The sequence below is a fragment of the Eubalaena glacialis genome, chromosome 9 (genome assembly GCF_028564815.1).
Source record: "Eubalaena glacialis isolate mEubGla1 chromosome 9, mEubGla1.1.hap2.+ XY, whole genome shotgun sequence".
Classification (NCBI taxonomy): Eukaryota; Metazoa; Chordata; class Mammalia; order Artiodactyla; family Balaenidae; genus Eubalaena; species Eubalaena glacialis.
In genome coordinates, this window is record NC_083724.1 from 8810035 (window position 1) to 8823617 (window position 13583).

Consider the following 13583-nt stretch of genomic DNA (forward strand, 5'->3'; position numbering starts at 1 on the left):
TGTAAGTGAGAATAACAATGGTACCTACCTCTTCGGGTTGTCGTGGGGATTAAGTGAGTCAATGTGTAAAGCACTTAGAATAATCCAAGCACTCAGTAAGCACTATGTAAGTGTGAGGTATTAATTATTGTTGTTGTCATTGTTATGAAAGCATTCTAAATGCATACACCATGATCAATTAAATTTTTTAATGCAGTCGGTACCTCTCAAGACATAAATGATTTCAACTTCACATTTCTTATAAAATATCAAAATAATGGTATTAGTCAACAAAATATGAGTATTTAGTACTTTAAAATAGTAAAGCAAACAGGAATACTGCGAACTGGGGAGGGTTTGATGCCTCAGCGCTGCTGCATAGGGACAGAGAAAGGGCACAGGGTACTCTCTAAGTCACACAGGCGTTTGCAGGCCTGGTACACAGCAGGTGCTCTGTGGAAGTAATAAACCTCAACTGACTACTGGATAAAGTTCAGGCTCATTGCATTTATTTATTTATTTTCATGGAAAGGCATTTTATTTTAACTATAGCAGTGTGTACATGTCAATCCCAAACTCCCAATCTATCCCTCTCCGCTACCCTTAAAAAAACATCTCCTTGGATTTGCTGGGACTCATCTCCTTCATTCGTTCAGCAAATATTTTCTGGGTACCTCCTGAGGGCCAGGCACTGTGCTGGGCTCTGGGAGACAGGAGTGGACAAGCTGGGCAGGGAGAATGGAGTGGAAGCTTACAGTAAATGAGTCGTCACTACTGATCTGGTGGCACAGCCTGTGCAATCTGACTGGTCTATGTATGTGTCTCTCTCCTGCCCCCATTCCAGGAGGTGTCAGTGCTGGAGCTGACTCTCCAGACATCCAAGCAAAATGGCACCCTGCCCCGAGAGGTGCTCCTGATCCTCAGCACTAACAAGACCATCTTCCTGAAGTTGCAGGCTCCAGGAATCCCACTCCGCCTGGCCTACGTGAGTGTGTTACCTCCAACCCCAGCCTCAGGCACGGGCCGTGGGAGGCTCCTGCTGTCCACCTCTGTGGGCCAGGGTCCCCTGCTTCTCTTTTTCATTCTGACATTATTCACCAGGGCCCTGCCTGGTGAATCCCATGGGGCCCTGACAGAGAGAACGCAAAGGGCAACAGAACCTGGGATAAAGAGCCCAAACCTGGAGGTGGGAGTCAGGTTGATGTGCAACCCTGGCCAACTCCAATCCTCTCTCATCGCCTCAGTTTTCCCATATGTCCAGTGGGAGAACTGATGATAGTCCCATAAAATAACCTTGTCACTGTGTTTGAAAAAGTTACAAGACATAAATTTGAAAATATTTAAGTGCAGACGGAAAAGGCCAGGAAGAAACCTAACAATGATGGACTTCCCTGGCCGTCCAGTGGTTAAGACTCCATGCTTCCAATGCAAGGGGCACGGGTTTGATCCCTGGTCGGGGAACTAAGATTCTGCATGCTGCACGGAGTGGCCCAAAAACCAAAACAAAACAAAAGAAACCTAACAATGTGTTAACAGTAGTTATGGGGAATTCCCTGGTGAAAAACCAAACAAAACAGTAGTTATGGCTGGGGAGTGGGATTCGGAGAGATATCTGTTTTGTTCTTTCAACTTTGTTGAATTTGCAAGATTTGCTATAATTAGCACGGCCTAAGTTGGAGAAAAATTATTTTTTAAAAATTCAGATATTAAGTGTCAGACACATCCACCAGAGAGAGGAGGTCCACTGTCTGGGACCCACAGTGAGGAAGCTCAGGGCTGGAGGAGGTGGGGCGGACCAGGGCACTGCCCCCTCCACATGGAAGGCCCTGGGAGGTGATCCCCAGATGCGAGCAGCTGTGTTTACAGCCAGAGAAAGCAGAGGGGAGGGAGCCAGAGCCCGGGGGAGAGCAAAGATAACAAGTGGGAGAGAGACACAGAAAGAAAAATGGCAACGGAAAGAGGGCGGGCCTGTTGTGAGAGGAATAGACAGACTCTCAGAGAGACCACAGAGTTCCAGGAGCGGGAGAGAGGAGCCGGGGACCTGAAGAGAGGCCCAGATCCAGGGCTGCCTGGGAGACGGGCCCAGACACAGAGAGAAGTTGAGGGGGTGCGGGACTGGTGGCAGGGGCAGCACAGAGGCGGACGGAGCTGGCCAGCCCGGACGCCCCTGGGAGGGAAGTTGCAAGCCTAACGAAGCCAACCAGGAGGTCAGAGCCGACCGACCCCAGGCGGCACATCCCTCCGCTCCCAGTGCGGGAAAGCGAGATCCTGCCACGGCTCCTCCTCCCTCTCGACTCTCCCCTTTCCCCTTCCCATTCCCGGACGCCCTGGCGGCCCATCCCCGGGATCTAGGCCCGGCGGGCGGGGCTCCGGGTGACGCAAGGCACATGAAAAGCGCCCGCCCGCCGGGCCGGAAGGTCACAGCAGCCGCCGGCTCCGACCTCCGCCAAGCCTTCCTTCCCTCCTCACCACCCCCCCCCCCACGCTAAGAATACACGGCCGGGGGGCCGGGCGGGGGGCACCTCCGGAGCCACGCGCGGCCTCGGCCCGCAATTTCCGGAGCCGGGCCCCCGCAGCCGGAGCCGGGACGCTGCTGGAGGGACAAAGAGCCTCACGGGGGCGCCGGCCTCTGTGCCAGACCCAGCGCCAGGAGACTGACAAACGCCTTGCCCTTTAATCCCTATTACATCCCCATTTTACAGAGCTGACCCTGAGGGTCAGATGGGTAAAAGTCCCCCCATCCCCAGACTCTCCAGCTCTAACCCACTGCCCCAGCCCTTCCATGCGGGTGGGCGCTGGGTTCCTCACCCAGGTGCTCATCACTTTGCCCCCTTGTTACAGCCCTGCTCCATTCCAGGTGGACCATTCTATGGTGTCTTGCCTATTGCCACTGTCAGGCAGTCCCCCTTAGTATCTAGCCTGAAGCCCTTATGCTGCTGCTGCTTCAACACAGTGCCTCTCTCTGGCTTTGGAGATAGATGGAAAAGGACCTCTCTTGAGTCTGTGGCCCCAACAGCTTCCTCTGAACCCTTTGACTTCAACAGAGTACCTACACCAGGAAGTCTTTCCTATTTCCTTCCCCAGCCCACCAGAGGCTCTCCTGAGGCGTGGGCAGTGGAGGCAGTGAGGTGCTGGAGCCACCCAGATTCTCATCCCTGCCCATCCAGGGGACCTGTCTTGCTCCTTTGTTTCTTATTAAATAATATTCTCTGTCTTCTGTTGTTTCAAATGACTTGAGGCGTGACTAGTGTCTGGATGGTAAGATCCCCCAGAGCAGGGACCACCCCTGTTTGTCTTTCATTCATTCGTGTATTCGTCCATTTCTTCTCTCTTGCCTCCTCGCTTCCCACATGCAGGGAGCACCCGCCATGTGCCAGGCATCAGGGAGAAGCTGCCATGTCAGGATCCCCAGTGCTGGGCCCAGCGCCCAGCAGGAAGTTAGACAAATATTTCTCAGTGCCTACTATGTGTCAAGTCCCATGCAGGGGTGGGCGAGGCAGGCGTTGTCCCTCACAGACGTTAGAGTGTGGGGGAAACAGACAGTAACCACAGATGTCATAAGTGTGGGCTGAATGAGGATGCCTATGGAGGGGTGCGAGGGTGATGTTTGGACAGGTGGAGGCACGTGGATGTCTGTCCATCCAGCTCCCCAGGTGTAGAAAGGAGATGGGCAGATCCGGCTCTGGGGGAGCCCTAGTTAGGGGGCAGGGAGCTGACTTCAGGTCCACCAGCCTCAGCACCCTCAGGCCTGGCTTCCTCTGCTCAGCCAAACAGCTGCCTCCTCAGATTATCTCCTGACCTCCTGCATGGGACAGAGGGGACTCAGGCCCAGGAACAGCACCCTGAGCCTTCACGTGTCTCCCCAGAACCCCAACCTGGTCATCTTCCAAGAGCCCGCAGAGGTCAACACCACACAGCTGCCACCCTTCACTACCAAGGGTGAGCTCCTCAACTGGGCGGACACAAAGGGTCCCATCACCTCTGCTGCTGAGCTGAACAATCCCCAAAGCATCCTCCTCCGTCTGGACCAAGGTCAGCTTCCCCAACAGCCTCTCTGGGTTCGGGACTCGGCTCTGGAGGAATGTGAATTCCTCTGGCTCATTCCTCGGATGTGGACACTAAGGCACTGAGGGGATGTGATTTGCCCCAGCTCACACATAGCAAGTCAGTGCGCTCTTAGGACAGTGATTACCGCTTCACCAAATATTAGATTGAACCATGTGAAATTGCTGCTATTTGTCAGTTTCTTGAACTACAAAAACAGCACTTTCCTATTATTTATTGTGTACCTACTAGGCACCAAGCCCTATGCTAGGCATTTGGGGACTCTGTGGGGACAGACCCAGACCCTGCCCTCCTGGAGCTGGCACCGCGGTGGGGAGATGATAATAAATATGTACACAAACAAATTCTATAATTTCAGGTCATGGTAAATTCTATAAGGAAGATAAAAGGGGGATGATGTGCTGGTGGTTGCAGGGCTGCATCCCTAGCATATGCCATGAGTTCATACCTTAAATTAACCCTGTGTTGACAGATGAGGAAACAGAGGCCAGGGACCTCCCCTGGGTCCCTCTGCTGTAAGTGGTGGAGGGGTGATTTGAACCCCGGTCCTCCCATGCCCCCCACTCTTTGCTGCTCCATCCTGCCTGCCCCACCGTTTCTGTGGCTGAGGATGGGCCTCTGTATTAGATGCCAGGCTGCTCGAGGAGGAGACATAAGTGCGCTTGTCTCCGCAGCCCCGAGGTCACCGTCTTCCTGCAGTCTGGAACCCCACAAGGACATGGGCCACACGCTCGAATGGAGCCCTAACGCCCAGGCCTCCGTCCGTGGCTGCCGCTTGGAAGGTGTGGCTGGCCACAAAGAGGCACACATCCTGAGGGTCCTGCCGGGCCCAGAGGCCTGGTAAGGGTGCCCGCCCCGCCCCGCCAGCCCCACCCCCTATAAAGCCCCGCCTCTGTCCAAGCCTCAGCCCCGCCTCTGGCCTGGTCAGAGTACTGTCACCCCCACCTATCTCGGGGCCCCGCACATTTCCTCATCCACCCCACGGACCCACGACCAACCAGGTTAAGAGCGCAGCCGCTGCCCACCCGACCCCAGGTCTTGTCCATGCCCCGCAAGTCCGGGTCAAGCACTAACCCCCCGCACCCCGTCCCCTGCACCCCACACTACCGCCCGCTCTGATGCGGGGGTCTGTCTCCCCACAGGCCCCGGACAGTGACCGTGAAGGTGGAGCTGAGCTGTGCTTCGAGGGATCCCGACGCCGCCGTGCTCATCCTTCAGGGTCCACCCTACGTGTCCTGGCTCATCGATGCCAACCACAACATGCAGATCTGGGTGAGACCCCGTTCAGGTCTCCCCAAGGCTCCCCAAAGAAAAAAACCAAACTCCCTGCACCATCACCCCAGCCCTGAGCCTTTATACATGATGATCCTTCTGCCCCCAACCTCTCCTTCTGTGCACTACCTATTCTTCCTTCAGACCTTCACCTAGACGTTACCTCCTCCAGGAAGCCTTCCATGATCCCTTAGGGAGGCCCCTAACCCAGCCCACAGGGTCAGGGAAGTTTCCTGCTGAGGTGAACTCCAAGCTGAGTTGAAAGACGAACAGGAACCAGTAGATGAGGGGAGGTGGCCCAGGCAGGGGAAACAGCAGGAGCAAAGGAGAGAGCAGGATTGAGGCCTGGCAGACCCTGACTGGCCTGCAGGTGCCCCCGCCAGGCTGTGTGCCCCCTGACTGTATCTGTAGCTCCCTGCTCTGCCTCTCTCCCTGTCATTAGACCACTGGCGAATACTCCTTCAAGATCTTTCCGGAGAAGAACATCCGTGGCTTCCACCTCCCAAACACAACCCAAGGCCTGCTGGGGGAGGCCCGGAGGCTCAACGCCAGTGTAGTAGCGTCCTTTGTGGAGCTCCCTCTGGCCAGTGTCGTCTCTCTGAGGGCACCCAGCTGTGGTGAGCACCCGGCTCCCTCCCTCGCCCCCCTCCCTTCCCTTGCCCTCTCCTTGGATCTGTAGCCACGCCCAGCTGCTGTGTGTGTGTGTGTGTGTGTGTGTGTGTGCGCGCGCGCGCGCGCGCGCGTGCTGGGCAAGTTGCATCAGCTGGTCAGAGCCCCATTTTCCTCATCTGCATCTCAGGGACACTGAGAGTACCTAGCTATAGAAGTGCTTAGTGTTTAAGAGCACAGCGAACCCGCAGTGACTGTCTGCTGGCTGCCTCTGCTGCCCTGCAGGCAGTGGGCTGCAGCCCTCACCCACACCGGTCCAGACCACCCCTCCCAAGGAGGGCTGCAACCAGGAGCTGCTCCTGTCCCTGATCCAGCCCAAGTGCTCCGACGACGTCATGACTCTGGTACTCAACAAAGATCTCATCTCGGTAAGGGAACTCCTGGCCTCCGGCCCAGCTGACATGGGCAACTGGTCCTTCCTCTAGCCCAAGAATCTTGGGGTCCTAATCCAGGCAGGAGGACAAATCATATCCCTCTGCAAGCGTCAGTTTTTCCACTTGTAAAATGGGGTTGATAATGGTCCCTACCATGTGGTGAGAATTACATGAGGTCTGATGACCCAGCCAGATGTGGAACAGTAAGTGCTCAATAAATAGGTACTAGGTAGTCGCCATTATTAATCCTAAATGGAGGCTGAGCTGAGTGGCCACTTAGAATATCTATACAATATGATCTCTGCCTAATTGAAGAACAAAGATGTTTATTATAAAAATAACACAGGCTTTTTTAAATGTGGAAAAAATTAGAAGAAAATCTCAATCACCCCATCCAAAGACAATGGCTACCAACAATTTCGTGGATTTCTTTCTGGAATGTTTTCTCTGTGTATTTCTTATACAGTGTAATCATATTGGATGCAATTGTCTGTTTCCTGCTATATTCATTTAATGTATTTTTAAAACTTTGACATATGTACTTAATAATACCACTTTTTTATTATTTTTTTAATATTGATTTATTTATCTGGCTGCGCTGGGTCTCAGTTGCGGCAGGCGGGCTCTTAGTTGCGGCATGTGGGATCTTTAGTTGAAGCTTGCATGCGGGATCTAGTTCCCTGACCAGGGACTGAACCCGGGCCCCTGGAATTGGGAGCACGGACTATTAACCTCTGGGCCACCAGGGAAGCCCCAATAACATCACTTTAAAAGCACATCCAATCCCATGATATTGACATGCCATAATTAACTCCTCCTCCCTCGTTAGACATTTGGGTTGTTTCCAATTCTGTAATATTATAAATATACAGAAAGTGTCATTGTGCATATGAAATTTTTCTTTAAATAGGATTATTTTCTTAGGATAGGTTTCCACATTAGTGAGATTGCTGGGTCAAAATGAGTGAACATTCTGGAAGTTTTGATACATGTTGCCAACCGGATTTCCAGTAGATGATTCCAATTTTCACTGCTGATTAACGAGAGCACTTTGACTCTCTCTCTCTCCAAATTATTATTTGTTGTCTAAAAAACTTTTTGCTGATGTGAGAGTGGGAACACTGTGTTCTATTCTTGTTTGAATTTCTACTTCTTTGATTAGTAGTGAGTTTGGGCTTGGCTTCGTGCAACTGATAATAACCAAAGTCTCTGTGTGCGTTGTAACTTGGTATTTTTCTTGATGATTTTTATTAGCTTTTTACATGAAGAAAGACATTTGTGACCCTTTGTCCATCATTCTTATTGAAATAATCTCTCCCGGTTTGTTAGAGTTCTTTAAATTTTGGCCAGAGTGTTTTTTAAGTTTTTGGACATTTGAAAACGTTGGGCCATCCTAGCTGGTCATCTTTTCCTTTGTGATTTTTTTTCTAGTCTTTCCGAGGCAGGAAATCTCTCTGCCAGAGCCTTGACAAGTCATGCATGTTCTCAGGGATTTTTAGAATGACCTTTAACTCTACGTCCATGTGGAAGTGTTTTGGGGTGTGGGGTACTGGGGCCTAGGTGAAGCTCCACCTGTCTGCGGCCCATCTCCCCCTCCTCCCTTGCCTCTGCCTGGCCAGACAGATGTCTGGGAGGTGGAGGAGGTGGTGCAGGGACCAGCGATGGCTGGCATTACTGCCGTCCTGTCCCAAGAGGTCTGGATGCATACACTGTAATCCATCGATCTTTGGAACATTACACTCCAGTTAAAAAGAATGTTCTAGATCTATAATATAAACATAGAAAGATGTCTGTGATTTATTGTTCAGTGAGAAAACTAAGCTAAAGCATGAAGGACGGTATGATGTCATTTGTTAAAAATGAGGGGAAAAATAGGGACTTCCCCGGCAGTCCAGTGGTTAAGATTCTGAGCTTCCACTGCAGGGGGAACTAAGATCCCGCATGCCGGGCAGCACGGCCAAATAAAAAGGAAAAAGAAACCAACAAAGCCACACAATTTCTCTGAGTATATATGTCTGTAGAGAAGAAAACACTCATGATGTCACAGATCTTATTGCTAAGTACAAAAGTGTTTGTCAAGTTCAGGAAAAGTAGTCTTAAATGGTGTGGGATGATGAGAACTAACAAAAATGGGGAAGGGAGCAGGGGCATGGCTGTGATTTGGGACCCCTGGGGGGTGGTCAGTCCTTGGTGCTGGGGTGTGATGGACAGGCCCCCGGGAGCCCCGTGCCTCCTGACGGTGCCCCCCCCCAACCCTGGCCCAGACTCTGAGGTGCACCATCACAAGCCTGACCTTCTGGGACTCCAGCTGCCAGGCTGAGGACAGAGATGACCAGTTTGTCTTGCGCAGCGGCTACTCCAGCTGTGGCATGATAGTGACAGAAAATGTGATCAGTAACGAGGTAAGAGCTGTGGTGGGAAAGGTATCAGGGCCGGCTTAATTGGTGCCCCCTGGATCTTTCAGGCTGAGGGGCGTTTGGGAGAGCAGATGTGATGCTCAGTAGGAAGACAAGTTTAGCCATTGGTTGGCTCAGTCTCCCCATCCAAAAAAGTGGGTGCGTTGGGTGGGATACCCTCTGGGCTCCTTTCTGGCTCTGACCAGCTCCTTGGCTCTGTTCCTGCAGGTGATCGTCAACCTCCTGTCAAGCTCATCACCACAGCAGGTGAGCTGGATGATCACCGTGCTAACCCATCTGGTCCAGGGTTCTGGGGTCCATTCCTGGCCTGGGAGGGAGCAGGCCTCGGGAAATTCAGGCCCTGATCCTGGCAAGCCAATGTGTCTCCAGCGTGCCTCAGTCTCCCCTTCCGTGCAATGGGAGCAGTACTGTTTAGGGTTATGTTCTCAGCCTCTCAGGTCAGAGGGTTCATGCACACATCGGCTGTGTGGCCTTGGGCAAATCATATAAGCTTTCTGGGCCCAAAGGTCCCGTTAATAGTGGCATAGGAAAGGATCCCCATACGGGATGAGCCATCACTGAGATGATGCATGGAAAGCACTTCACACAGGTCTCGTGCAGAGCAAGTTCTTGATAAATATCAGTTTTGGGTGGGGGGTGGTTTAAGGTGATGATCAAGGTCAGGCAACAACTCTGGACCATGACTCCTGCTCCCACCCCTTACCTTCCTGGCTGGGTGCCTCCCCGACTGACCAAGCCTCCCTCCCATCTCCCACAGAAAAAGGTGCAGTGCATCAACATGGACAGCCTCTCCTTCCAGCTGGGCCTCTACCTCAGCCCGCACTTCCTCCAGGCCTCCAACACCATCGAGCTGGGGCAGCAGGGCTTTGTGCAGGTACTGGACTTGATCTCTTAGGTCTGCCAACTCCTGGGATTTCTCAGAGCCTTTCTTTCCACCCAATGGAACTTGACTTCCCAGAGGGAGGAGGGAGCCCCCATGGTGCTTGGTGGAGGGGAGAGAGAGCAAAGGCAGAGCTCAGACACTGGTTGGAATGTCCCCTCTTCTTCCTCATTTGCTCCAGGCAGGCCCATGACTGTCCTTCCACCATCAAGGTTCTGGAGCAGGAACTCTAGAATGAATCTAGCTTATTTCATGAGAACAGGTAGGGCGGAGAGTTAAGAGTAACTGACCGTGCCTCGTCCCCCTTCCTACCCATGCAGGTGAGCGTGTCCCCATCGATCCCTGAGCTCACGATCCAGCTGGACAGCTGCCAACTGAATTTGGGGCCTGACATGGAAATCGTGGAACTCATCCAGAGCCAGGCAGCCAAGAGCAGCTGTGTGAGCCTGCTGTCCCCGAGCCCTGGTGGTGACATGCGCTTCAGCTTCCTCCTCCGTGGCTACATGGTGCCCATGCCCACGACTGGCATCCTCAGCTGCACTGTAGCCCTGCATCTCAGCACTTGGTCCCTGGTGAGTAGGGGCTGGGCTAAGCCCAGCTTCAAGGGTGGCTTCTGGGTCTGGAGTTTTCAGGAAGGGATGTGATAGACCATGAGGATGTGGGACCAGTGGGCGAAAGACACAGCCACAGGCAGGCATGTGGCCTCTGCGTACCAGGGGCACTCTTTCTGCCACCCTACAGCCTTCTGATGGCTGTGTCTTGGACATTGGTAGGTTATGCAGCTGCAACCATTAGCTAGCTATCCATCTATCCATCCATCCCACCCAGTCATCTATCCATCTTCCCACTATCCCATCCAGTCATCCATTTATCAGTTGCTACTTCTCACCATCCCACCCAGTCATTCACCCACAGTCCTTCCATCAGCCCAGTCACCCAGCCAGCCAGCCATCCTTCTACGATCCCACCCAGTCATACATCAATCCATCCACCCAGGAATCCATCCGCCCACCCATCTATCCATGTAGTATGATCACCAATGTAATCTCAACAAACAGGAGACCTCGGGGAAGAGGGTTAGTACAAAGGACACAAAATTCTGATTTTCTGCTCTTCCTGGTCACGTTTCACCATCCAGTGGATACCTGTTCTCGGACACTCAGCCCTGGACACACTCACACAGTCATCCCCAGGCCCTTGCACTCAGAAGGGTCTCCAGGATTAAAAGCCTCTCTGGTTGTATGAAGCTGGAGATGCCTCTGAGGCATTCACAAGGGTGATGTATACAGTGCCCCCATAATCCTCATGGGAGTTGGGGCCCTCTCAGGAACTCACAGGAACCATTCCAGTAGCAGCCAATGATTGTCTGGGCGACACCCTCCCACAGCACAGAACTGCCAGCACTTGCCCAAAGGCTGCCAGCCAGAAGGTGGTGGAGAGGGGGCTCAAAATCAAGGCCCCAGGGGGGGCTGTGACAGGCCAGGGTCACAGAGGCAGGGAGTAAGCCTGGAAGCTGCTCCCGAAGGCTGTGTCACACACTGTGTACTCTTCCTCCCCCAGGACGTCCAGAGGACTGTCTCCACACGCCTGAACATTGTCAGCCCTGGCCTGCATGGTGAGTTCTCTCTAAGTCTCTCCAGGGTTCCAGGGGCTGAGGTCAGAGTGGGGCACGATGGACGGCCCAGAGGGATGGGTCTAGGCACACAGCAGGGAGGACCCCAGAGAGTAGGGTCCACAGCTGCATCTTCCAGATGGAGAGCCTTTGTTCGTGACCACCCCGTGGGACCGGATTCCAGGCCTTTGGCTCTTCTTGATCCCCAAGGTTGCTGGCTGACCTTGCTGGGGGGCGGGGGATGGGGCCTCCTAGGATGAGACTTGGGGCAGCACTGGCCTCACCTTCCTTAAGGCCCTTAGTGTGGAGGGTACCCCTCAGCCCTCAGCCCAGCTCCCTCCAGCCTGGGCAGAAGAGTCCCTGACACTGAAGGCAGAGGTGGGAGAGGCATCTGCCTCTTTGCCATCCCACCTGGGTCTGGATGGAGCCCCTACACCCAGCCTGCAACCACGAGGGCAGGCTAAGGACCCCATTGCAGGGATGGAACTCAGAGGCCTAAGGGGAGGCTGCCTGGCCCATAGTCACACAGGAATCGGGAGTGTGGAAAGAGTGAAGCTTGGGAAAACCCAAGAGCAGAGCTGAAGAGCCCTCAGAGGTGCTCTGGCTTATCCCTACCACGGTATAGGGCTCGGAGAGGGGCAGGGACTGACTTCAGGGCACACAGCAGGACTCTGGACTCTCCGGCCCCACTCACACTTTGCTCAGATTATACCATGCATCCTTCCTAAAAATGCATCTCTACCGGCCTTGGGAGGCAGAGGCATGGCCCAAAAGGCCTGGCTGGGCCCTCTGGGTGGATGGTCATAGCAGCCACGGCTTAGTGTCAGGCATGGGTGTGATGAACCCATTTGCTAGGTGAGGAAACTGGGGTTCAGAGAAGTCAGGGTCAGTAGCTGAGCTGAGACTGGCACCGAAACCTGTGCTCCTGGCCAGCACAACAGGGTACGGGGTAGGGAGGAGGCGGCAGTGCTGACCACAGCTGTCCTGCCCTTGGTTGCGCAGACAAAGGCCTCGTCCTGCCCGCCGTGCTGGGCATCACCTTTGGCGCCTTCCTCATTGGGGCCCTGCTCACCGCCGCGCTCTGGTACATCTACTTGCACACGCGTGAGTATCCCAGGCCCCCACGATGAGTGCTCAGGACCCCTCCACCACCACCTGGGGGAGCCCGGCGAAGCCTCTGGGGGAGTGGGGAGCCCTGGCCGGGCCCCTGACCTCCGCCCCTGCCCCCAGGTCACCCCGGCAAGCGGGAGCCCGTGGTGGCGGTGGCTGCCCCGGCCTCCTCGGAGAGCAGTAGCACCAACCACAGCATCGGGAGCACCCAGAGCACCCCCTGCTCCACCAGCAGCATGGCGTAGTGCCCAGCCCTCGCCCAACAGGAGAGACTGAGCAGCCGCCAGCTGGGAACCAATGGCCATGAACTTATCCTGGGACCCCAACCCCTCCACTCGAGCAAGGATGGACAAGGCCCTCTGTGCCCGCCCCTCCTGCCTCCCTCTCCAAGGCCTGCTGCCAGTGGGGGCACCAGCTTGGAACACCTTGGGGTCCCCCCACCCCACCACGAACTTTCAAACCCAGTGGGCCTGGGGTACGGCTGCCCAGGACCACGGAGAGAGAGTCCGCTGCGCTATATGTCCACATTGCTGTAGAAACCCAAGTCCCTGTAATTTTAACCTGGATCCAGTACTCGGTGACGTGGGCTGGGCAGGAGTTGAGAACTCCAAAACGGACTCAGCCCAGCCCACCCAGGCTGACAGCGCCTCCTCCATGGAAACAGAGCCAGCCCAGAGCCACCTGGACCTGCTCCCATCGGCCTCTACATCTGCACTGGCCCAACTTTGGCGGGGGAAACAGAAGCCTAGCGGCGCCCAGCCTGGAAGTGAGTGGGGGAGCCTAGCTCCTCCCTGCAACTGTCACACAGAGACCCGCCCCCCCCCCACCCCGGGGCAGCCAGGCTGCCTGTCCTGGGCCCACCCCTATATACTCACCACCAATAAATCAGACCATGAAACCAGTGCTGGGCTGGGCTGAGAGAAGGAGAGTGGCACCTAAACTGGGGTTGGGGGGGGTGTGTGACAGTTCCGGGTTCAAATCCTGGACCTGCCACTTACTGGCTGTGTGACTGTAGGCAGGTCCCATGGCTTCTTTAAGCCAGGCACAGTTCCCTTATCTGTAAAACGGGTATGAGAATTTGCGATCACAAGGTCTCTCTGCGAGGAGGTCTGCAAAGTGGTGCATGGCCCATGGTCAACGGACATCAATCCATTCTTCTCATTTCACAGACAGGCCACCTGAGGCTCAGAGGGAGGGGGGGACTT

General features: G+C 54.4%; 1 protein-coding gene across 1 annotated transcript in view; it reads left to right on the forward strand.

Moving 5' to 3' along the window:
- The window catches only part of ENG (endoglin), a 29644-nt gene extending 16365 nt beyond the window's left edge, over window positions 1–13279 (forward strand). Inside the window, exons 3-15 of the mRNA XM_061199875.1 lie at window positions 824–964; window positions 3846–4011; window positions 4719–4884; window positions 5187–5316; window positions 5759–5933; window positions 6211–6353; window positions 8624–8761; window positions 8984–9022; window positions 9534–9650; window positions 9977–10228; window positions 11217–11271; window positions 12271–12372; window positions 12499–13279. Coding sequence (XP_061055858.1) covers window positions 824–964; window positions 3846–4011; window positions 4719–4884; window positions 5187–5316; window positions 5759–5933; window positions 6211–6353; window positions 8624–8761; window positions 8984–9022; window positions 9534–9650; window positions 9977–10228; window positions 11217–11271; window positions 12271–12372; window positions 12499–12623 — 1749 coding nt within the window. The 3' untranslated portion in view covers window positions 12624–13279. The remainder of the gene's footprint in view (window positions 1–823; window positions 965–3845; window positions 4012–4718; window positions 4885–5186; window positions 5317–5758; window positions 5934–6210; window positions 6354–8623; window positions 8762–8983; window positions 9023–9533; window positions 9651–9976; window positions 10229–11216; window positions 11272–12270; window positions 12373–12498) is intronic.
- Window positions 13280–13583: the final 304 nt, after the last annotated feature.